This window comes from Arthrobotrys flagrans (genome assembly GCF_004000055.1).
Source record: "Arthrobotrys flagrans strain CBS H-5679 chromosome Unknown unitig_15, whole genome shotgun sequence".
NCBI classification, from domain to species: domain Eukaryota; kingdom Fungi; phylum Ascomycota; class Orbiliomycetes; order Orbiliales; family Orbiliaceae; genus Arthrobotrys; species Arthrobotrys flagrans.
Genome location: NW_027137545.1, coordinates 2,791,944 through 2,817,388, shown reverse-complemented (window position 1 = coordinate 2,817,388; position 25,445 = coordinate 2,791,944). Strand labels below are relative to the sequence as shown.

Genomic DNA, 25,445 nt, shown 5'->3' with positions numbered 1-25,445 from the left:
CATTTTTATACTAAAACTGCTTATTAAATTGGAACTATCAACTAGGAGGACCATGTTTGAAGCCAGCCGTTATACTTGCTTGTGCCAAAATATAGTCTGTGCGGTTAGATCTGCTGTGCACAACACGACATGTCAAAGATTGCGATCCATCTCTAAGCGAGCCCAAATCGGGATGCTTGAGAGCTCGGCGAAGTCCCTGATTGGCTTTTGGTGAGAGGAAGAGCAAATCTCGAAATATCAGCATCAAAATCTTTCCTCAGCCGCAATCTTTCCTCAGCCGCAATCTTTGATGGTCTGTAAGGCAATCGATCTTCCTAGAATTAAGCCGGGACAATAGCCGAGTCTAGCTAGCCCCAAGGCTTTGAATATAATTATTCTATTGAGAAGACGGGAGAATCAGTTGCTTTGATTCTCGGCTCCAAGAGGATGTGCTTTTTTTATCGGTGGCTATGATCCAATTACTAGGCCACAAGATATGCGTTAGTTGGAACCGGCTCGGCTACAACTTTTACAGTGTAAGCGAAGTGTGGTCTATCGAAAGGATGATTATATCAGTACTAAAAGAAAACTTTACGATATTGTATTTCGTACTGAAGGTTAGGGAACATGTCAAGCCGCACTGTCCCGTTGTGAGATCCCTCCCAAAATACCACATGGTCAACACGCTGGGTAGTACCTAAAATAAATACCCAAGTAAATGTCTTTTTGCTTCTGCATAGCTGCTTCGCAGCACTAACACCCGACCATGGCCTATGCTTCTCAATCAAGTCCCCTTCGGGGCCTCTCCTTCGAAGCTCGGGCCCAATCAGGCTCATCACAAAAGTATATTTTATAAGACTACTCTATATTAATTAATTAATCTAAAAACTTCTCGAAAAAGAACACATTTTGGTACAAGGTCTGGGCAGAGGATCAGTTTCATTAATATAATATAACCGGGAGGAAAGCCTCTCAAAGCTCCAATTAGTGTAAAAGGTGTAGGATCCTATCGAAAGACTATATTTATTATTGAACTCGTTCAAGAACATGTACCAAAACTATCCCTGAACCATAATACTCGCATTTTCCCTCCCCCAATATAACTCTCGGGGAGAATTTGCTATTCGCCAACATTTTTCAAGGACGGTCGTATTTTGTTGTATCGATATCGCAGTCAACAGCCTTCTGCCCGGATGGGTCGAGCTGTAACAATCAACACAGTTGAGTTTTTGCGACCAAAGAAGGAGCGGGCTCCGCGATGCAACGAGCCCGATGATCCACTCATCATGAAAGAAATTTTATTTCGCTCTGGTATTGAGAATTGGAATCTTGATTCCGTTGGAATATACCTACGACGGTGCTGGCCTTCAGATCAATAAATCAGTGAATGGGATCCTTCATCAGATAATTTCTCTTGATGCCCAGGGTAAAGTCACCAGTCAGGAAACACACCCAGAACTAACTGAATCAGATTATAACAGATCGTATCTATAGCGGTTTTGGCCTTGAATTGCAAGAAACTTTCTCTCACAAGCTTCTGGCTGGTGACATACCAGCCGATGTTCGTAAGAAAATAGTCAAGGAATATGACGTTGAAGGGATTATATCCTCCGAAACCGGCTATGGTTACAGACACGACAACAAGAATACACCTGACACTGTCCGCCGCAGTCATACGCACGACATCTCCGGACACGTCTATACTTACACAAATGAAACGACGTATGTTGACGGAACCAAGTTCACATATAACAGATATCTATGATCAGAACAACAGACTGATCCAGTATCGAAATCAACTTGGCCAAAACGAACAATAATGAGAATAACTAGATGGTAAAGCAAGAAAACAGGGGGATATATCAAAATCGTAAAAACACGGGGGACTGAACAAGGTCCTCAAGTTTTTGTACGATAGTGTCGGACAAGTGATAGAAGATATTATTATAATAATCTATTTATATAATAATAACTCTAATTTTATAAAAGTTCAAACAGGTAGTATAACTACTATTATATACTATAACCTGCAAAACTAAAGAATTGACGCTGAATTCAGTTATAATGTATAAAGTAGATTCATCTCTAATGAATATAACCGTTAATATAAATTTGATTAGTATGATAAACTCGTCAAAATTAAATTATAAAGAACTTTAAATTTACTTGTATATTATACGGATGGTCTTCTCTCCGCAAGCGATTAAACGAATATAAGCACAAAATACTATTACAATTATACATCTATAAACGCTATTTTGATAATAAAAGAAAACAATGACTCAGTTAGATCACTATTCTTAGATTCCGATCACATTATCGCTACTTATAATACGGCCAAATCTGCAACTTACTATTTTGAGAAGCAGGGCACAACCGCACTGCTTCTGAAAGAAGATGAAGGTCAAGCCACAGCACTGGATTATAAAACATATGGCGAGCTCAGTGCTTCTGCGGAAGTTGACCCTCACTCGTACTTTGGTTTCTGTCAGGAACTATTCGACGGATCCACTGGGCTTGTGTACCTACGTTCTTGCTTTTACGATCCCAAGATAATGGCTTTCATCTCTCAGGATGCAGCATGTGGAAAATAGATATGCATACTGTGCAGGTGATCTAATCAACTTTATAGATCCATCTGGCCATAATAGAAATTATAGGCTTATAACTATGTTTATCGGGACAACATTCGCTGTTATCATAAGCTTTGCTACTGCTGATACTTTTACAGTGATCGCTGGTACTTTGAATATTTCTATTTCGAGTATATTTGCAATTATAACGATCTTAACAGTAGCCGATGGCGTTGGTGCCATAGGTGAAGCGTTCGTGGAGACAAATATGATGGCTCGGCATTTTACCGCGAGAATGGCTATGATAAGTTTCATTGGTGGGTTCGCGCCACAACCGCTCTCGCCAATCCACAAGCAGCTGCACTTCCACAACACCGTTGGCAACTTCAAATGCAAACGTAGTAAACTCAAACGCAAATGCAAACGCCAAGCTCAAGCTGGAGCTGGTCCCTTGCAGGCTCGAGAGAGAAAAATACGGACCTATCACGAGCGTCTCCCCTCAAATTGATCTTTCCGCGTTTCTGAACGACCCGCTGCTCAAGGCCACCCACCGAGCATTGGCTCAAGCAGTAGGCATCCCGACAACAGCAACGACAACAATTTCAACCAGAATTAAGAGCCAGCGCGATCGAAATTCGAAGAGTAGTTTCGTTGGTAGCCATGAGTATCCCGAGGACGGAACGGTCGGAACCTATCTTTGAAATATCCCCAATACCATAAAGGAAATTTCGAACACGAATTTATCTATCCTTGCAATTGCCCTCATCCCGATGACGACGACGACGATAAGAAAAAAACAGAGACCGAAGGGAAACCGGTGTCCATGATGTCTTTGGGAAAGCCGGGTTTGAAAGGAGGAAAGTATTTGAGACGAATATGACTGTATCTAACGTCAGACCGCCTACCAGTGTCCTCCCTACTGGTATCGGGTTCGTCCTGGCAATCACGCCTCATTGCTCGTGTCAGATACCCGGGTCGGGGGTTGAGACAAGCGTAGCTCTGTGACGCGAGAGTACAGTACGAATTAATTATGGTCTTTCGTTACGTATCATGCCGTGCACAATTATATATCGACTACGCGATAACCCGAAACAGATAGCGCCCCGGACCCGTGGATTGTGCATTGATCGATTGGAACCCGGCCAAATACGCAAACAATTCGCAAGGCTGCATTAGATTCACAACACTATTTATCACAGGAGCTGATGTTCTAAAACTTTAATGATAGCAGGCTTCGCGTCAATATCTTGTTAATGGTCAGACGAAGAGTTTAGTTAGGAAGTGGGAGGTTGTGGGGAAGTCAAAGGCTATGGTGAAGAGGAAGTCGAGGGATGGGCGGTCGGAGATTGAGGTGTTGGAGTTGGGGGTGAAGAAGGTCTAACACGCTTGTCGGTGTTGAAGCTAGACCGGGGTCTCAGAGACAGCAAAATGGACTAAGCTATCTGTACCGCTTAAGAAGCGGGAAATTCCATCTCACCAAGGTTCCTTAGCTCAGTCGGTTAGAGCGTCGTGCTAATATGTTAAGAATCTTAACTGTTACGCGAAGGTCGCGAGTTCGACCCTCGTAGGAACCATAATTTTTTGTGGCCTTTGTTGCCAGCGTTTCTTATTTTTTCCCCCTTCTATATAAACTTTTCGAAGTTCTGGATCAATGAGCCGATATATCAGAATTGGACGCGTGTAATATAGCTGGAGATTATCAATTTTAAGGCCATATGGAAATGCATTATGGTGACTTCGAGCTGTAATGTAACTCGTGTAACTCTCGCTCCTGGAGGAAAGGGCCGACAAACGAGAGCAAAAACGGAAAAGGTCGCGCCCGAATATTAAATCCAGCTACGCTATGAGAACAGACGGACGACATCCGAAGTATAAGCGGCCTTCTTTCCCGTGGCCCCAGCTGGAGGGATCCATCGCCTTTCACGATCCTCTGGCTCTTGGATATTAAGTCCTTCTAACATATCAACGAAAGTGTTCATCTTGGGTACTTCGCGGGTCCCAGCCGATTGCACCCAGATATCGATGCCATCACCCTGTGCATCCGTTCCTGTGACCCGTATACCCAACCGACAGGCAGGGTCACCAGCTTCACTGTTCATCGCATAACAGTGAGGATGGCGGGTAGCGGGATCGAGAAGGTCGCATTCAATGTGTAGAATGGCCCCGGCATCGAGGTGAGCTACTTTCCGACTAACTGAAAATATCCAGTGGGATATTGAGAATGCTTGACGCCACCCGTTGCGCAAAACTTTGACGTCTCTTCCCGATCTAGATACCCCCGCGGACCTTTGACGGGACGTTTTCGCTCTAACGTGTTGGGCTGCAGCCATATTTTGTTTGTATAACACCCTCACAACGGGGTTTGGGGAGTGCTTCAGGTTGTAGAAGTTCTGGCGGGGACTTGCGTAGTACGCTTTTCGCAGCAGATCACTGTAATTCTGGATATTATGAAACGTTAAATTATCCTGGACAAGGTTACCTTGGTAGCTTTGGTGGAGTGGGAGTGCGATATTTAGATGTCCACCTGCGTTCGGCGATAAAGGTGAATCCGCAGGCAGGTAGCGCGTTCCTTGTCAAGGTTTGAAGCATAAGGTAACACTACATCTCCATGAGATTAAGAAGAAGGGGCTCGATGTCTTCTTTGGTGATAGCAAGAAAAACAAATTTCTCCTCCGCTTCCAGCTCCCCATCGGCCAGTCCGAGGTCCCATATATGATAGTGCAGGCTCCTGTGCTTCGCTCTGTACTTAGGGTCTCGATGATCTGCAAGCCTTTGAAACAATTGAACACTTTGGCCAACGTATAAGTAAAAATAACTCGGTCGTTCCTTCTGCTAAAGGATGTGAAGGTATATTCCTTTCTCGTCAGGCTGGCCGCCAATCCCTAGTAAGCTATTTATTTCCTATAATCAATATCTGGGAGTAACTGCAGTCGGGCATATGACTCTAGCGTGGTGTACGCGTCCCCTGAGACTTACCTTTGTCGTGTATTCCCTTGAGCACAAGACCTCCCAAGCTTCAGTTCGAAAAAGCGCTACCAAAGAGGATGTGATATCATCTTGGGGATGCAAGTCTAGATACTAGCGCCACGACGCTCCCTTACCTTTAGCAAAAGGTATGCTAGTACCGCCAGAGGATCCGGTGCAACGTATTTCTCCTCCAGTACTGGCCCATCACCTGCGTTTAGCCATAGCTTGATCTTAGCGGTCTCAAGCGCTGGCGTCATATAATTTTCCTGCACAGGGATCGCATTTTCGGTGGCAGATATCGTATTGTTTTGTGAGCTAAACTGTAGGCCTTTGTCGGGTAGCTCTGGACCCGGTACAGCTATTCCAGTTGGTGGGTGGCTAGATTTTCCGCAAATGATTGTTCATCTCCTGAGGTGGAAGGGCTTTCATCTCCGTACTGTCTTCCAGGACCTGCGTATGCGATCGGGCCGTCATCTTCCTCAAATAGACTGATGCGATTCGTTCTTGTGGCTTTGTTGCTACGCTGCATCGGTGCTATTGATATGTCGCAGTTGGTTGGCATCAGAGCTAAGTCGACGCAGTAGTGGCGAGCGCTCGTGTTCTACTTTAATTGTAGTTGCATAATGACAGCAAGGCACAGAACGCTCTAGTTACTTTTTCTTTTTGCTTTTTTGTGGGGAAGAGGATAGTTTGGGGAAGAAAGCGACGGATTGGGGAGGGAGCTTCTTTATATTCTGGCTTATCTCTAAGCTACCCGTGGGCTTAGCTTCTCTTCTTTGATATCACAAATGGCTTCGATATTTTGAGAAGTGTGTTGCAGTTTGTGGTATTGATATTCTGGTCTAAACTCAATCTCGGCAATTAAAATACATAGTGCCTACGGGTTAGGTACTTTGACAATTTATGTCATATGATTCTTGAATGAAACTATTTGTGTTTGCGAACATTGGGACTCAGAGCTGAAAATTAGGAGAAAAAAAAAAAGGATTGGTTCCTACGAGGGTCGAACTCGCGACCTTCGCGTAACAGTTAAGATTCTTAACATATTAGCACGACGCTCTAACCGACTGAGCTAAGGAACCTTGGTGAGATGGGAATAATTGGCAAATTTATGATACTCAAACTCCTCTAAAATCCGCGGCCAAGCTAGCGAGCGATCAAGATATCAATTGATATCGAACAAATCGCAAACAATGAATCTGCCATTAGAACTCCAGTTTTCAGTCCTGGAGGCGGCCGATTGGTCCCAGCAGCCGGTACTAATACGGGTCTGCAAAGCCTGGCGGGATTTCTTGTACACTCCGAACCAGACGACGTTGCTCCAGCGGTACACGACTGCCTCGTTATTATGCGAAACCGATCTATCTAGGCCCCCATATCAATTCGCTTCACCGCTGATTCACGAAGTCCTCTTTTACTTCACGCATCTCACACGGTCCGAAGCCGGTGGGGAGCTACACGTCTGTCGTCGCATCGACAGCATCAACAGCGGGGAAGAAGCTCTAGATCTAAGCTCTAGATCTAGATCCCATCGATATCCGTCTGCCGCACATATTCCAAAATGACCGGTTAACCCTGGCTCCCCAGCGGACGCCACCGCCACCATCACCATCACCACACAAGGATGGTGACGACCACCGCGAGCTAGTAATCCAGGACCCGTGTGTTTCCTTCAATGATAGCATTTTTGCACGGTACATGGAGCTCGAGAACGAAAATCCTACACTCGAGGAGTTTGTGGAGAAGCTGGAGGATGCTGCGAATGTCGGGATTGCGAACTGGAGAGATGAAGGGTACTGGGATGAGATGGTGATGAAGCTCATACCGGTGTATGGTCCGTGGATACGAGGGACTTTATTCGCGCTTAGGATCGAGAGCCTTGACCATCTGTATCAGTTTTATCGGCGGAGTGATACCGGATGGCCTTGAATACAAGCTTTGGGCTTCACACGTGGTTGATAGAGGGGTGTTAAACGCCCCACTTCTACGAAACCTGGGGCTCTTTTTTTTGACTTTCGGAGTTATCGAATAACAGCCCAGCACACCCTATCTGAACCGTGCAGATGATGACTCTTCCTACAGAACTCTAGCTTCTCGTCGTCGAGGCCGCCGAATGGACGCAGTTGCCCAACCTCGTGCAGGTCTGCCGGGCCGAATAGATTGGCATGAGCCCCACCATCAAGATATACACACAACAAGTTCAACAATTTTGTTTAATATTAAAAAATATTTAATTAACTATACAGATGGATATAGGGTTTATATAAGAATAACAGTAGTTTTATAATATTACTTCTTGGTTGGTATGGTTCGACGTGTTTCGTTTCATTAACTGAATAACAGGAGTAGCGGAGGCGTCGGGTGGAGCGACCGTAGGTTTTAGGTGTAGAATAGAACAGGGTTTATCTATCACGACCGCGGCACCGCGACTTTATGCCTCCAGTCGCCTATCGATCCTCGCGAAAGGAGCAGCGTCGTGGCTCGGGGGTTGGGGCTAAGCGTCGGCTTCGAAAAGACATTCACCCTTTGATCAAAGGATGAACACTGGTAGCGGTGGTGTTGTCGAATTGCAGAGCGGCGCTGGTACAAGAAACACACACCTCTTATCCCAGCCAGTTGTTTGTCCAGCGCTGCGATTCCTGCAACTACAGCTGTCCTGCAGCAACAAGTTGTTCAGCCTCGCAGGATCTCGGGAGCGGGGTTGCTTCTAATAAATTTGGAAAGCCCCACTGTTGCGTCGCGAGAATTGGACTCTTTGCTACTCTTCCCGCTAACATACTCAACTATAGAGCCGGGCTGTCCATTCCATCGAAACGATAGATCTACAACTTAATAGAGACGATTACACCATCGCATAAATATGTGCCTTACCATTGAAAATTGCAGCAGCGGTTGCTATTCTAAATAAACGACACCTCTATTTACCACAGAATAAGGAAGACCATAACGCCTACAAATTTAACCAAATTAGAAGTTATAATATAATTATTACATATCTTCCATCCAGTATTTATAATATTATAGAAGCGACGGTAATTGCAACTAAATTACGTTAGAACTTTCCATCTATAACAATTAATTTAATAATTAGAATTAGAGGTTGTAAGAGCACAGACTCACTAAGCTGTGTCTCCATATATATACGGTATTCTTGATGTACGCCTAGTTACGTACCGCTGACGTTTTGGCTCAGTGGTGCGTGACACTTACACTAACGACGGATCTATTTAGGCGGAGAATAGTAAAAGTATAACTAAATTTATTTATAACATAAAACGATTTATACTTTAAAATTAAGTTATAATTAATAAGGCGCTTTTATAAACTTATACTTTAGCTATTATTTTTACTCCGAGAAAAAGTTTTATAAAGAAAGTATTTAATTTAGAAAAGATAATTTAATAGGTGTGTAGACTCTTTTAAATTCAGAATAAGTAGGATGCTTTATTATAGACGCTAGAAGAGCATAGGAGTTTGATTATAGCTGTCGCGTTCTCTCCCGATAGCAGGACCCTAGCGTTGGTATCTGGTGACAGAACTGTCAGGCTATGGGATGCAGGTACCGGGGCGCCGCTGCAGACGTTGGAAGGGTATACGGGTTGGGTTAGAACTGTTGTATTCTCTCCCGACGGTAGGACCCTGGCGTCGGCATCTGATGATAGAACTGTCAGGTTGTAGGATGCAGGTACCGGGGCGCCGCTGTAGACGTTAGAAGGGTATACGGGTTGGGTTATAGCCGTCGCGTTCTCTCCCGACGGCAGGACCCTGGCGTCGGTATCTGGTGACAGAACTGTCAGGCTGTGAGATGCAGGTACCGGGGCGCCGCTGCAGACGTTGGCGCAGTCAAATATCCCTCCTTATTTCTTTTTAGGGGTGGGGCGGCATGAAATTTGTGTTGACGGTGAATAGTTAACCTGAGATAAAGAAAAGCTCATTTGGCTTCTGCATAGCTGTAGAGCTCATTGTTCAGCCTCCCACGGCAACTTGATAGTTCTCGGTTATAGCTCTGGTGGTCTTTCATTTATTGCATTTAAATCTGATTTTAAGATTTAACGCTTTGATCAATTTATATTCTATTTTTCAATACCCTATCTTTTAGAAGGTGCTGGAGGTGCGTCGATTTTATACGTCTTGGGGAGGTCTTCTGGAATGTTCCAATGACGTAACCGATTTGCCTTTTTCCGAAAGAGTGGCGTAAGGTTTCATTGAAAAATACAAAACGAATGTCCTGTTTGGTATACCGTTCCCCTCAATGCTCCGGTTTACCTGGTCACAGTTGCCGCCACTACTAGCGTTAATGTCGTTTTTCTTAGACTGCGATCAAAAAGCAGCGCGGCGCTGACTTTTGGCCTGGCGCAGTGCACTCCAATTTCATTTGTTAATGGACCAGTGATTATAGAGCACTATAAGAACCTCGTAGTTGTAGCGTACCAAGTTCTCTACCATAACAGCGTAGATACGCCACCCTTGTTGTCAGAACACTGGTTCAAGCTGGGCACCGCGGCTGTAGCCTAAGGTTCAATCCTTCCCTAAGGAAAGGATATTAGTAACAGAGGAAACACAGGCTCTCTGTCACCATACGAGAAGTAGAGCGCTTCTCCCCTGCTTCTGTCGTTAATAAAATGAGACATGAAACTTTACTAGGTAGCCTATTCAAACTATAATCCTGCAATATTACACACGCGAATCTGGGCACTAGCATGGGTATAATTGTCTTTGGCCCAGTTATAGGGTAGGTTAGAATAAGATTACCTCCAGCTCAGGCTCTTGCATATACAGCCTACCTTGGACAAGGGGCAGCGAGTACCAGCATAAAAGCTTGGAGATCTACGAGAACTTTCAGTATTCGGGGTAAAATAATTCTTTAGGACAGCAGGGAACTTGGGAGTAGGTACAGAAGTAGGAAGTCGTACCTGTGTAGTAGAGTGGTAAGCGTGGTAAATATTAGAAGGAAGGGAAAAGGTATTGTAAAGACTGAGCCATATCTTAGTGCTGTGCTGAGATTTGGCTATAAAGTGTAACCACCACCGTTTGGTAGAGATATGTACCTGCGACTAAAACCCCATTTCATTGGTCCCAGCTATACAGTAGAGTCATACTCTCCTCTACTAACATACTACTCCTAACACCTACTACCCGTACTACCTATACCCCACCTACCCCGCCTATTATCACTACCACCTGTAAACTTGCAACCGTCCAGTCAGCAACCGGAAATGTACTGTGTACCCTTCAGGCTGTAATGTTTTTTGGCCTGCGGTACCACCCGTTGAAGCAGCATTAGAACCACGCACAAAACGAAAGATGACAAATGCAACCCGGTTGACCTACCCGTATACTCACCCACTGATCCCACCGCCACCCACAATGACGCGTAGCAGGGAAGGACGAATATGGCAGCCGGAAGGTATCAGCCACATACCTGCCATCGATAAATTACCCCTAAGTTGCCCAGCAGCCACAGTAGAAGCAGGCTTACACCTGAACACCTGGCTTCCCTCACCAACATAAAACCTACAAAGAAGAAAGTATCAGAAACTATTTTATACAACCCGGGGGGCTACCCTACCCTATAAGTTCATCGAAGTAGGTTACCTTAACCCCTATATACACCCACCCGTTACTATCAGAACTATACCACACTCTGCATGGCAGGTACCTGCTATTTGCATAACCTCAAGATACTATTAACAAAATGGCTTAGTAGTGCATAGAAAATAAAGCCTTAGAACTATACTTTAGGCCCCTCTGCAACGCATGGTCCCTCGCAACGAAGAAAGGGCGGTAACTACTACATAGTGTTTATAACCATGCGTATAAATACAGTTATCATTCGCGGTACCGATATGCTTTCTAATAGCAATTGGTTCTCCGAGCTCTTTGTAGCTATGCTCTATGCCTACCTATTTCTCTAGTTGTGATTAAATACTGTTAATAGAGTGCTTGGACGTTACCGCTATTACGATGGCTGAATGTGTTTTGATGATTTCAGTACAAGACATAACTAATTTGGTTCTTATCTTTTAATTTATATGATGATAATATTTGTGTATATCCTAAAGTATGGTGCCCCGTCCATGGAACACCATGAACTGTGTTCGGGCCTAAAGCCACCTATAATGATGAGGGTGCCAATCATACGAGCTAGAGGCTCTCACTAACCTAGATAAGGCACTCGCTGAATCGAAATGCGTAAACTTAACGTTATAGCGTTACTAGTTAGTAAACTCCACTGTCTCACTAGACACTCTAATGACATACTATATGTGCATACAATCTCTGGTGGGCGTTGCCCCGACATAGCCAAGGTAGTTAAAATCTTAGATTGAAGAGTACACGCAAATGAAACTGAAGTGTGTGCGTTCCTAGGCCTATATGCATATACCTATATGTGGATTAAGGAACTTGCAACTATACCCGCACCACTCTACCGACTTACCGAGAAAAGTCAACCGCGGGAACGGGGCGTATCAGTGGACTGGCCGAATGGAGAACCCTAGGCCCCGGTGCATTCTTAATAAAATGGAGCGCTACCTTATCCCAAATATTCGGTGATGGGATGTTTTCTATTTGCCATGATAGCGGTATGCATTCAAAAGCTGGACAAAAGTATAACGCTGTCAAAAGGGAATGCTGCCGCCTACTGAAAGCATTGAAGAAGCTCCGCTTGTAGCTGTATTATCTCTTGCTCGCCACCAGGATCTGAGCCAATACCTCACCTTAGTAGCCCAATTAGACACGCCCTCAACTTATTTACCTTAAGCGCTGGTTCCCCGGTGGCTGGTCTGGGTTCGAAGCATACTGAGCCTGGCGGCCTACCCTGCCATCCTGCTATCCAGAAAGCCCAGGAGGAAGGTATATACTATTCCACATATACAATCTAGAATTAGCCCAGGGCCGGGCTGTGGCAATGTCAGTATACCTGCCGAATACGCAGAAGAACGGGCCGATCTCTGTACCTTCCTTCAAAGTATGCGTAGGCCTACTGGTATTCCACGATACTAATATCGCACCTTGAAGAAGGAAGCTAGCGAGTACATCACCTATAACACAGAGAAAGGTGGCGCATATTTATAGGCGGGAAGGAGAATAACTAGGACACCCTAAATGAACTGGATGAAAACCATTTCCGTCGAGGAACAGAAGCTGTCTATAGCAAAATAGTAGGCTTATATCATTGGAGGAACCTATATAAGGATGTGTAGCGGCGTGTGCGTATCTGCGGCAGATGTTAGCGCCATGCTACAAAATTGCAGAAGGTTGTACCAACCCCGATAAATCAACACCGTTAATGGAGACAGATTGGCCGAAAAGTCGCTCACATGCCCTCATACTATGGAAAGGATCACCGAATTATAATTTATGCCTAGTGCTACATAATCGGCCGGTTTGAAGCGAAGAAGTAAAGCCAAAGCCAATTTTAAAACAATATTCTGATTCCTATTAGAAGATACCCTAGCTTGTCGTGGCTAGGCAGAAGATCACGTAGAAGACTAGGCAGAAGAAATGGTAGTCGATGGCGGCCCGGAGAACTATAAATGGGTGGTAGGTCTATTGCGTCCCTGTAATATCAGGGATTGGCGCGTATCTGCATACTATGCTCAAGTCAACGGCGTGATTGGAAGAAGGCACAAAGAGATAACTGCGACCTTTCCAAGTTCCGTGTAAAGGGGTGGGTGAGGTACTTACATTCCACTCTATGGGCTGGCAGGACCACCGCTCGTAGTAACACCCGTCACATGCCTTGTTACCGAATTTATGGGGTGAAGCCATTACTACCTAATTATCGGCAGGGATACCGTGACATGGTATGATCTGCTCTAAGCGGGTGTGCATTCGTGAGGTGGGCTCATTTCCATGAGGGGAGGGCGCGCCCTTTAGAAGGGCCGGGCGAATATTCTGCAGGAAGTGCCGCAGGCATGGAGAGGTGGCAGCCGATCGGAAGGGTAATCTAGTTCAGGTTACTAATAGGCTATTCAACCCAAAAGATGTGGTCCTATGATACGGCCCTAATTGAAATTCTCTCCTTCTGCGAAATTGGTATTGAGGTAGAGCTTACCATAGGGCCGAAGGGTACCCGGGAGAGGGGAATATTATGTCTTTTGTGCGCTTTGTGGGATGGGCTGAAGCTATTCTTTGTTTGGCCGGATACCGACATTCCAATGTTCTAACATTCTGACCTCAGCGCCTACCAATGGCTCAAACCAACCTATTAGATATAGAGGGCACCCTCCCTAAAAACCTATGGCACGGCCTATGTACAAGGGTAGAGAGCTCGCAGGTTGGAGCCGTACAACTCATAGCTATTGTAACAGAAATCCAACAAACCGTGTACGGCGCGCATCACGCGAAGTCAAATTCGAGGCACAGAACAGAGAACAAAGAACTGACGAAAGCATATCCGCATACCACGGATAGCAGCATAACCCTACGACCCACCTGCCTGAAAGTATCTCCTATCTTTTCCACCGTTTCTCTCCCTTCTTTCGTTCCTTGTGTTCCCTAAAAGTATACTGTTCTATATACCGCTTCCCAGAACCCCTGTTTCTACAAACCGCCTCTACACCTACTACCACCACCAAACTGCATACTTTAGCATTAACTCAAACCAAACGCTCATATACTGATCCATTCTATATGCTCGTCAGCCTATTCTCCAACTCTCATACCCCCATCCCGTACATCTTCAGTCCCTCAACTCATCGCCAAATCACCCAGGAACACATACATGGAGTCGCACCCTCCTTTTGAAATATGAGTAACACAAACCTCACAACCGTCCTTCCTACCGCCATTGTTTATGGCAGTGTGATCCGCCCAACCTATGCGGCCACTATAGCGCATGCCTGCACCATTCAGGATCCCAGAGAGCGTATGGATTATGTTACCTTACGTAAACGCCTTACACTATTAGTTGATAGAGTGCACGATGGTATAGAGGCGTTGGTTGCAAGTATAGAAAATGAGGGGTGGGAGCAAGCCTACGAGTCTCGGGAGGCATTCATTGAAGATTGGAATGATTGGTTGGGCATAGCCCAGACGGTGCGCAAAAAAAGGGACAACCGCCAGGAAGCTCTGGATAATGTTAGGAAGAATTGGGGCCTGGAGGTATCCGAAATACTCATAGCAGCGTACCCGATGGGGCAGGTAACTTTTGGAAACAGGTAGCCACTTTATCTAAAGAGGTGGACTATACCGCAGCCATGCGTCTTGTCACCCGCCGGCAGCATAGCTACATCCGCAGTCGTCAGGGAACTAGGCGATTCGCCCTCTCCACCACCGTTCGCACAGTTGATATAACCAGGGCTATTCAGGCTAGCCGGCAGCATAAAAAGACCTTGCCAATTTTAATACTAGCCAGCTTACGAACGACGAACTTAACAGCATGGGCTGCTACTTAGACGATAATAGTATACTTAGCCCCTTGGTCGGTGGCGCTGAATGTAAACGAGTAACGGAGGTATTCACTCCTGCCATAATCCCAGCCCCTACCTCATTCTATGAGCCGATGAACCCGTACCACAACAAGCTAGTTAAGGCCCGCCGCCTGGCGAATGGGGACAATCTCAAAAAGGCCCAATGCACTTGCGTCAGTAAGGCCGCCCGCCGGTTGGCTAAGCGCCTAAGGCCAAGAGTCGACGCCACGGACATTAAACGACAAATGACCCTGCTAAACGAATACTGGAACTTAGAGCACGCTCAACCCCGCCTTTCTGCAGAAGACAAGGCCTCCACTTATGATGTATGCTGGTTGCATGCTACGAGGGTGGCAAATATATTAGGATTGCACCGGAAAGGTCTGAAGAGAATGGACCTAGACTACAGATTTAAGGTTGTCCTGCAGCATAGGTTTAACCTAGGTTACCTCAAGACCCATAAGAATTACTACCATTGGTTTTGGAAGTCTTACGCCCCGCCCAACCTGATGATAACCTGGGCTGATTTAAATATAGGCCTGAGCCACTTGCGCCATTCGCGCCCCATTACCCTACCGTCTTCAATTATGTGATGCGGTTTCTTGACCTGGATCCTGCGGAGATACGGTCCAAATGGGAGAATAACAGCACAGTAACTATCCCCGGCATGTTTGCATACTTTCGGGATATAACTCTGCCCGGCAATAGTCACCCAGACCACGCCGATCATAAAACTATAGACCAACATGTAAAAGAGGAGTTTGATTATTTCCACCACCACCAAAAATTTACGGCTAATGATGACATAAGGTGGCAGCGCAACCAATCTATAGCGTCTCTCAACAATTAATATAGCAAGATCCACTGTACTATGCCGCATATTACACTATAAAGCCTAATAGGAACCACCGCCTATTGGCCTACCCCTACTATATCAAAAACCAACAAGTAGGGGATTGTACAGGCTTCTGTCACATAAATACATACCCAGAGGTATTATTAAATTCGTGTAAGTTAGTTGAGTTTATTTAAAAAAGCAATATCTCTAACTAATAAAAATAATACTAATTGTATTGAATTAGTTAAGAGATTTTATAAGTCTGGCGTGTTAAAAGAATAGTATAATAAACGTGTGGTGTAAGCTGAACATGTTAAGGCCTGGAAGGCCACGGCTGCTATACATATTGAAGAGTAAATGTTTACGCCAACCTACAGAGATAAGTATAGTAAATAGGAGCCTGTTCTAGTTATGAAGGGAGGTGCCCGCATATCCATTCCCCACCTACCGCACGGCTCTATCATGCGCGCAACTATCAACAGGCGTACTATCTTCCCTTGGTACGTTGCTATCGATGAGACACATACCATATTGGAGAATGAGGGCTCAGGCACATGGGACGAGCTGGCCATGGCACACATGAAACAAGTCGGTCCTCCAGCTACTGCCGTAGGTAACGCCCATAGGTTCAAGTACTCTCCTAGGAAATGACTACGAGGCCTTCCAGGTCATGGTCCTGGCCCATAGAGCGGCACTGTCGAAGAAGGCCAGAGAATTGTTTCGTCTGCAACTGGACGTGGATGACAGGGTGTACGGGCCTAAGTCATTCCGCCTTGCGAGGTATTTGGTTTTTTCTGTGACACAATCTGCTTTTTCATTGAATCTGAAATTTTGATTGGCTCAGCAACCCGTCGCGACATACATAAGCTGCGGAGGCCTCGTTTGTTTTCATGGATCCAAGCTCCCATATTATATTCCACTATTTTTGATCCACCAATTTTGACTCCGATACGATCTTACTGGTCATCGAGAGCTAAAACGTGGCAATTAAGCCTGGCCCGCTTGATTTTATGATCCTCTGACTTAACGAACTGTTCAAAGCGTGAGGTTGCAATAGGGAATTTCAGAGTTTCAGAGTTTCGGAGGTTATTGATTAGCGGGCAAGCGGCCCATCAGTGGTTTGGCCTTACTGTGTGTTGCGATAGAACAAGGGTTGAGTCAATCGAGAAACACAAAACATCGATGGGCCAAAAAAAAAAGCCTTTTTTCCCAGAGGGGAATGTTGACAAGGGGTGACAGCGAGTGGCAGCCAATGAGAGCGGGTGGCAGCTGGTCTCGAGTCTCCAGGCAACACGAAGTCGCAGTAGCGAGCTTGTTGACCTTGTTGCATTTTGTTGTCCACGAGCTGGTACCAACACACTTTGGTTACGAGGCTGCTGGCTGGGTCTTGCAGGCCAAGTAGATGGTGGCCAATTTCGGATGTCGCGCGTGTTGTCGTATCATAACCAGCAGCCCTGTCCATGCAGCTGCTATCTAACGAATTTTAGGTATACTATATTTTGTCCGAAGGCTATTATTGAAATTGGGATGATTTAGTGAATTTCACCTTATCCACAAGGCTATAGAGCTTATTGCAACTGCACCGTATGAACTTCCCGGCCTTTTCAAAGTATCTATAGATCTAATTTTAAAAGTTTTAACAGCATCCGAGCTAGATTCACACCACGCCCACCAACATATCAAACCACATACCTATCCAGGAGAATATCTTGGACGAACCGTTAAACTAGATCTATAGTCACTTTAACGTTCACAAAGCATGCGAATTTCTACCAAAAAATTGCAGATTCTTCTTCTCTTTATCCTCACTTTCTCGTTCTTACATCTTCAAGTAACACTCGCCGCTACCACAATTCCTAGAAGGGTGGCGGCGCGATCATCTATCGATGGAAGGGCTTTGTATTCACTTGGTGGCTCGAAGATAATCAATGTGTGGATGGGGCAGATAATACTACTCTTACTTTTCAGCCGTGGACCCCAAGAGGGTTCTTCTTCAACCTATTTTGAGGGTGTAATAGTTAATCGGTATACCGGCTGCTGTACTCTCTATGTACACCGCTTTGAAACAAAACCTGTACGGGAAACTTAACGGATCATACAACTTGGGCTCAGATATAGAAGACAATCTCACTTTGTACGCAGATACAAACGATTGCAACTTTTGCTCTATGCTACCTTCAAACTTCGGCAACTCTTCCGGTTCATCTCAAAGCTCCTTTGATTCATCTTGAAGCCTAGAAAAGTACTACAATTCGGTTACGAATCTCAGTGAGTCCTCAAAATATTACCAGCATACCGGCTTCAATGAATCTTGCACATTTTCGGCCCCACCGGAATGTCCCATGCATGAGACTCTCGAAATTGCACACGGCAACAGTCTACGGAACACCCGTAATAACTTTGAAGGTATTATATTCCTGTTTACATGTAACCGAATGGATTTATCCTCAAACATGGACTAGTTACCCTCCTTACTTAGGATATGATGAAGGATGAAAAGTCATGGGGGGAACTAGGAGTATTTCTATCCTGTTTAGCATCAGAAATGTGCGTTTGTGTCCAGTCCTCTAAAAGCTCTCTGACCAAGATCGCGATTATCGATGGGTGTTATTGCTATCTCGCGTGGGGGATCATTCCTATAATTCTTGAAGAGGGCTTCTACAAGGTAAGAGTATCCAAGACTATACCAATGCCGCATTCTATAATTCGTGTATACGCATAGGCAGCTTCAATATTGCCATTTAATTACGGGTTGCAAGGTACTGGATGGCTAGCTAATTATGTGGCGCTCGCAAGCGGCCCCTGTACGCACAGATGTTGATACTTCGTTGACTGATTTGATTGTAGAAATTAACATTAGGACTCATGTATTGATGAAATTTCTTTTTCTTGAACTCCCTTGAACCTATTTCTCTACCAAGCAGATCTTAGGCCGCGTTTCAGGACGGAGGTTGGTGGCCACGACTCGTACTCTAGAAAATCCATCGAAATGGCTTGCGGCGTCTCAGTAGGCCTACTTGATATCCTTGATCAACAAGGCTCAGAAGGCTGAGTCAAGCTAATTGTACTCCAGTTTCTAATTTCATGAAAGTCTTCTTACCCTTCTGACGCCGGCACCCTGTAGTCCCGTCGTGGATAATGAAAACGCAAGCGGTAACGCAGATGCAATGTAAACCGTAACAGCCCTCGTAGTTCAAGTCTTTTCGAACCCCTTGGTAATTTATCTCGTTTTTAGTTTCATATATATCCGTTAGAATAGGAATAACTTTGTACACATATATTTTTCTTTTATATGTGTCCGGAGGTGATGATATTTGCAATCGTGCGCTCTGTAATCCCTATTTTTGAAGAATTACGACATATCAACTAGTAAGCATTTCGGATGTTTCTTTGCCACATTGTTTAAACCCACAGGCTTCTACGCACAAGCTGTCTAGCGGTAATTCCCAAGTAGTAAATGACTAAATGGTCACAACATGGGGAAACTTTTGCTTCTGAGAAATATATAAAGAATGGGGTGTGTTAGGAGGTGGGTGGGGAGGAGGTATGCTAACAACTATTCCTAAGACTGGTTAGACGAATCCCTTTCTTCCTTTAGCGTTTTCACCACCGCCTTATCCCCCCCTTCCGCAGCCCACATTAGCGCCGTCTGGCCCCAGTAATTTTTAGCCTCCAGATCCGCACCTCTATCTACCAGTAACCTCACCACCGCCTCATACCCATCCACCGCAGCCAACATTAGCGGCGTCCGGCCCGAGTCATCCTTAGCCTCCAGATCCGCACCTCTATCCACCAGTAACCTCACCGCCTCATGCCCATTCCACGCAGCCGACATTAGCGGCGTCCGGCCCCACTTATCCTTAGCCTCCAGATCCGCACCTCTATCCACCAACAGCCTCACCACCGCCTCATACCCATTCCTCGAAGCCGACATTAGCGGCGCCTGGCCCCACCTATCCTTAGCCTCCAGATTTGCACCTCTACCTACCAGTAACCTCACCACCGCCTCATGCCCATTCTCTGCAGCCGACATTAACGACGTCTGGCCCCACGTGTTATTCTTAGCCTCCAGATCCGCACCTCTATCCACCAACAGCCTCACCACCGCCTCATGCCCATTCCTCACAGCCCACATTAGCGGCGTCCGGCCCCACTTATCCTTAGCCTCCAAATCCGCGCTCCTGTCGAGCATGCCTGTCATAGATTCATACACTCCGGCGTATGCTGCGAGATGTACTCCTGTCCATCCATCGACTGCGTTAATATTTGGGTAGTTCATAGGTGCCATCAGAACCTGACTGCAAGCCGATACCGCGCCTCTTCTTTCAAGAAAAGCCATTACCAAAAGAGTATTTCCAATTAAAGATATACCAGCGTGATATCCCCAGTGGTTTGCTGCGTATTCATATAGAGCGTTCGATTGTAATCTCGCTTTAAAATCTTTTTCAGTTAAACTGGGGCCTTCAAAGACGTTGTATGACAAGTAAGTAACGCATACTTCTGTGATATTCGTCTCAGCGTTAGGAAACCACTCTTGCCATGTTCGATCAAAATATTCTTGCGTCGTATAATGCACTAGTCGGATAATCTGGCTTTCTTTATCAATAATAACTAATCCAGCGCATACAGAGGCCATTTCTGCCTCCTCGGGGCAATTATCTTCATCAAATTTAGGCTGGCCGATTTCCACCCCAAGCGCGTGCCGTAGTTCTGACGTAGTGATTGGTCTCTTTGCGCGGACGATCCACCATAGAACCTTATGTGCTAGATCTTTAAAGTCCTTATTTTGACTTTCAATCCTTGCCATAGCATTTTTGTAAGCATGGTCGTATGCCTTTTCCCCTATCGGAAGAGTTTCCAACGCGTTTCTCATTCTCGTAAGTGACGTTTTAGTTTTTATAGCTTCAAAATGAAGTTGCGCAAGGAGAAACCTACCCAGATGTCAGTTAGTTGATCTGCTGTAATATCATTTCACTTGGGTGTAGGGAGCACCACAACACCAGCTAGTTGTCGGTAGGGCGGGCAGCCAAGTGAATAGACAGCTGAATAGAAAGCTGAATAGAAGGCAAATAATAACACAGCCAGTCAGTGTACGTCTGGCTAGCGTACCGCCCGACCTGCGTGCAGCAGACTACCAGCCTGGGTGCCCAGTTTGACGACTGCACAAATGTACATAAACTCGTGAATTCGCGGTTATTCTCTCGCTTTCTTGCAAATGAAATGATATAACTTGTGAAACGTTTGGCTCGCCATAAAGGGGAACTTACATCCCATCAACAGTCCTAGTTATCCCGGTCTTGATTTCTTCGCGGTAATCCATTAACCGTTTCACCCCCGAGTTTGATATCTGGGCATCTAAATATTTTCGCACGTCCTCGTCGCGGGCACGGACCTCAAGTCTCCCGCAGTTCTCAAACTTTTCTGTGATCTCCGGAAGCATTCTGGAAGTGATAAAGATATTTGTACCACATTTGGAGTGGAATTGAAAAAGTTTTGAAATAAAGATTTCCCGGCAATTATTCGATGTCTGACATTCATCAAGCGCGTCGACGATGATAAAAACTCTCTCATATTCTCTGCACACGGATTCAAGGGTCCTGACGATATCATCCCTTGATGGCCGTGTCTTTTTCTTGATATTATCATTATACATCTCTTTCACGGCGGTTGGAAGAGCGAATTGGGCCGACGCTAGCTGTTTTAGTAGACTTGCTAGTAAGCTTTCGATGTTTTGTTCGTCCTTCCGTCTAAAGTTGCAATAGATATATGCGATACCAATTTTCGAGTCAGAAAACCTGGTAGTTAAATCGTCAATGACGATTGACGTAAGAATTGTCTTCCCTGCTCCGGGAATCCCTGGGCAAAATAATATCTGCTTGTTTGCGTTCAACCAATTCTGGTATTCGGTAGAGTTTAAAAGCCACTCGCCAGTTCCCTGCTGTCGTTGATCCAAGGAGTCGATTTGTTGATTACTGTAGTCAGTCGGTGTGAGCCAGTCGAGAATTTCAAGATTATCCTTCCTATTCAATCTAGAATTTATTCGCTCGACATTTGCTTCAATCCTGGTCACTAGCGTGCTATTAGAAGCTAATGAGCATATTTTAATAAAAGCCGATGAAAAAGACATACCACTCTGAATTACGTCCTGCGCTGGGTCTACTCCGTCGACGTCACTCGCTGGTACATACTCCAGCAACTCCTTTGCAAACGCCGCAGCCACAGCCGCGGAATGTTCCTGTCAGACTTTATTCTTGTGCGAGTCCGCATAGTCGCATATACCTCGAATAACAATGCAAGGAAAATTGTGCAAAAGCCCCGCTGCCTCCATTTCCACACAGAGCACTTTACCACCAAGAGCCTTATTCAATTTGTCTCGAAATTTAGCATCTTTGATAACTTGATTTCCCGATGCGATTAGGCCGTAGTGAACTCGCATATCTCTAGCCTTTCTTTTCACGACATTCGCTTTATCGCAATGCTGGCAGTCCTCTCCTTCTTCTCCTTCTTCTTCTTTTTCCTCCTCGTCGTCGCTCTCGTCTTCATTGTTCCCATTCGCTTCTTCGTCAGAGCTTGCAGAGGACATATTTATGTGGCCGTAACTTGAATTGAACAAGATATCTTCTAAGGATTTAGACCTTAGATACTTTGTAAGTCTTGGGAACTTTGTTATCATCTGATCTAGATATTCAGATATTTTGGACCCCCTTAACTCCTGCTCCGTCTCCAATCTGCTTAAAGCTGTTAAGATGAAGTCCGGGGGATTATTAAGAGCCCCAGTCCTTTCGAACCCGCCGCCTTGAGTAACCTTGCCGATATCCCATTGAACAACACCCGGAAATTGATCTGTAGGCGTGCCGACCACTACATCACCAAGCCTAATTTTGCCTTTATTCGGAATACCACCACCGATGCCTACCATAAGGCCAAACTTGATATTCGGGAAAGTACGAATCATATTCATAGCGACACTAGCCGCGGAAACGGTGCCAATTTTGCCTTTAGGCAGGCAAGCAATGACAATATTATGTGACCCGATAGATCCTAAAGCGTAAGAGTTATCGTCGTTGGACCTCGGGGGGTTCGGGAGATTATCGTGTCTCTCGTCTAGCATCGCTATAGCCGCCGTCTGCTCCTTGGGGAGCGCACAAACCCATCCTACGCTGTATTGGCTATGAGATTTTTGAGGCTTAGGAGCTTGATGCGCGGACATCGGGGATTGGCCTGGTCTCGGTGACCATTCTTGTGTTGTGGATCTCTTAGGCCCTCTTTCTGTTGTCGTGTTGTAAATTCGTTTTGGGAGCCCCTGTCAGCTTTATTGAAGTTTCCGTATCATAGACAGCGGCGCTTATGGAACCAGTATCGATACTCTATAACAATAATTGCTCAGGTGAGGAATCCAAGAACTAAGAGATATTATATAAAGACGTTTGCTCTACCCCATCATATTTTACCTCTGAGTTGGCAGGATCCAAATCGCTCTTTTCGGTCAACGTGCATATGCACAACCAGAAATGTTAACAACCTTTGTAATGCAACGGAAATGTAATGGCAGTCAACTACGGTTCTTTAGAGATAAAATGGTACGTTCGGCGAGTATATATTTACCAAAGGGGATTTTCTGAGGGCAAAATAGAAGGCATGGCATAAATTTCCGTTACGTTCCGTCTAGTTATAAGATTCTACTTTGGAAATCTACGTGATGGTCTCGTTGCATAGTGTTTTGATTGAAAATTGATAGCCTTATTCTGAGTCAAGGTTAGTCACCCGCGAAACTGTTTAAGGCTGGAAGTCGGGAATGTCTTTTTTGTGTACCAGCCTCACAGACCTCTACGGCTATATTTATCCAAGCATTGATATCTTACCCATTGGATAGAAGATGGTGGGTAGATTTTGTCAATCTTGGGCAATTAGAGTGTCTTGCAAACTAGATTTGGTACGAAACGGCTGTAAGTCATCTGCAGCCGACCGGCCAGGTGAACGGGTTGAGAACACTCATGGAGAAGAGTCACGAGGCAGTCGTTAAGCTACCGCTTGAGGCAGGAACTGATGGCTGATGCCTTCATTTTTGACTTTTGCAGGGAGTAGTGGGCTCGATGATATCGAAACAGTATCGCGAGTCGCCGACGAAAGGGTTGGGGCACTCCTTAAATGGCGCCCAACGATATTTCAAAGATGGAGATGGACAGTCGCATCTTTCACAGGGGGCAGAAAAGGACAACGTCCCGATTATCAAGCTACTAAACGCCTACCGCACTCCACAGTCGTGGGTAAGATCTCCAACTATTGGTGCGGGCATATATTAACTTCCAGCGTTGCCCCTTTCCATTCGCTTCCTGAAAGAACAACACGTTCACGCGACGAGTTCCTCACAACCATTGATTTACAATCTTTTATTTTTCACTCTTGGAGGGCACTCTGGTCTAGACGTACAAAGGTGTCTTCCAACGTACAATCGATGCAATCGCGACAGATTGTAATAATAGTCTCGAAGAGGCTATGTAGTACAATGTAATACAAAAATGTCCTCCAACATGCAATAGTACAAAAATGTATATCTTGTAACAGATGTGGTCCATCCCTGATGATTTGAACTGAGGTATTATTGTATTATGTCGAGTTTTCAGATATCGCGGTGTTGAAGACTGGTTTGCCTCAACCGAGTGGCAGCCAGTGACACCTGTCTAGCTTCTTAGCAAGATGCTCCCTCAGAATGGACCATCCCGAAAATCGCTGTCAGGGCGCTGCAGTCCTGGATTCGCTTCCCTTTCCAGGACCCCTGTCACCCTCCAGAACCAAAGCAGGTGGACCAAAACTGGTATGCATCTAAATCAAACTATCAAGCCGGTAATATAACCCTGCCTGCTCAAATTACAACACTGACCCAACACAAAAAATACTGATTACTACCCACCCAGAAAGTCCAATATAATACCTATCCAGAAGATCCGGTATCTTAGCTACTGGGCCATCCAAGAATGTGATTGGTTCAATCCGCTGAACCAGACAGCCCTTACAACTATCAAACAAGTATCTTTGTTTCAAGTATATCAAAAGAATAGCAATTAAAACTGGACAAAAATGATTACTTATCTAACGATCCTGTCGCTACGTTGGGGTCTAGGGTTGAGCCAAATACCGAACATAGCTCAGACTGGGGGATTTTCGAATCGCCCAGGACCGCGTCAGTGTAAACACGGTGAGCTTGTCGCTTCCACCGCATCGAAATAAGCTAATTAAGGGAAGCACGTTGCTGATTGTACCAATTAGAATAAAATTAATTTGTTGCCATAGAGCTCGAAAGGAATGGCCTCTGGAAGTCCTGAGATCTGCACCATGCCAGCCTGATATCAATGATCCGGCCCTGGGCGGGGAGGTCACTAAGATTGCAATGAATACCGGTTTCACATTTGGCCGGGTTAACGGGATCAAGGATCCTGTCAACTTCAAATAAAACCGGCGACGGACGAAGGAATGGTGCATCGTGGATTTGAAGAATTGCGGTAGGCGGTTTTCGTCCGCCTGCGCTTCAGGTAACCTCATATGTAATAAAATATTGCAAATAGTGCGCATATTAACTGCGGGCTGTGACCGCGCTAACGGATTGACGTATGTTAACCACGCCCACACTCTTACATTATAATTATCTTACGTATTACCATAGAAATGTGAGCA

The 25,445-nt window shown here is 45.3% G+C and overlaps 4 protein-coding genes across 4 annotated transcripts; 2 read left to right on the top strand and 2 right to left on the bottom strand.

Moving 5' to 3' along the window:
- Window positions 1–4,393: 4,393 nt before the first annotated feature.
- On the bottom strand, window positions 4,394–6,048 carry DFL_000720 (uncharacterized protein; the record flags this gene model as incomplete). The annotated part of the gene is made up of 3 exons (XM_067636746.1): window positions 4,394–4,990; window positions 5,654–5,897; window positions 5,957–6,048. 3 exons carry the CDS (start codon window positions 6,046–6,048, stop codon window positions 4,394–4,396), a joined length of 933 nt encoding a protein of 310 aa, XP_067495269.1.
- A 664-nt stretch (window positions 6,049–6,712) lies between these two features.
- DFL_000719 (uncharacterized protein) lies at window positions 6,713–7,448 on the top strand (the record flags this gene model as incomplete). Its single annotated transcript, XM_067636732.1, has 2 exons — window positions 6,713–6,979; window positions 7,107–7,448. 2 exons carry the CDS (start codon window positions 6,713–6,715, stop codon window positions 7,446–7,448), a joined length of 609 nt encoding a protein of 202 aa, XP_067495268.1.
- A 6,825-nt stretch (window positions 7,449–14,273) lies between these two features.
- Window positions 14,274–15,528, top strand: DFL_000718 (uncharacterized protein; the record flags this gene model as incomplete). The annotated part of the gene is made up of 3 exons (XM_067636721.1): window positions 14,274–14,666; window positions 14,721–14,809; window positions 14,877–15,528. The coding sequence occupies 3 exons, from the start codon at window positions 14,274–14,276 to the stop codon at window positions 15,526–15,528; spliced, it is 1,134 nt and encodes a 377-aa protein (XP_067495267.1).
- A 3,807-nt stretch (window positions 15,529–19,335) lies between these two features.
- DFL_000717 (uncharacterized protein) lies at window positions 19,336–22,983 on the bottom strand (the record flags this gene model as incomplete). Its single annotated transcript, XM_067636709.1, has 4 exons — window positions 19,336–20,704; window positions 21,041–21,842; window positions 21,903–22,008; window positions 22,117–22,983. The coding sequence occupies 4 exons, from the start codon at window positions 22,981–22,983 to the stop codon at window positions 19,336–19,338; spliced, it is 3,144 nt and encodes a 1,047-aa protein (XP_067495266.1).
- Window positions 22,984–25,445: the final 2,462 nt, after the last annotated feature.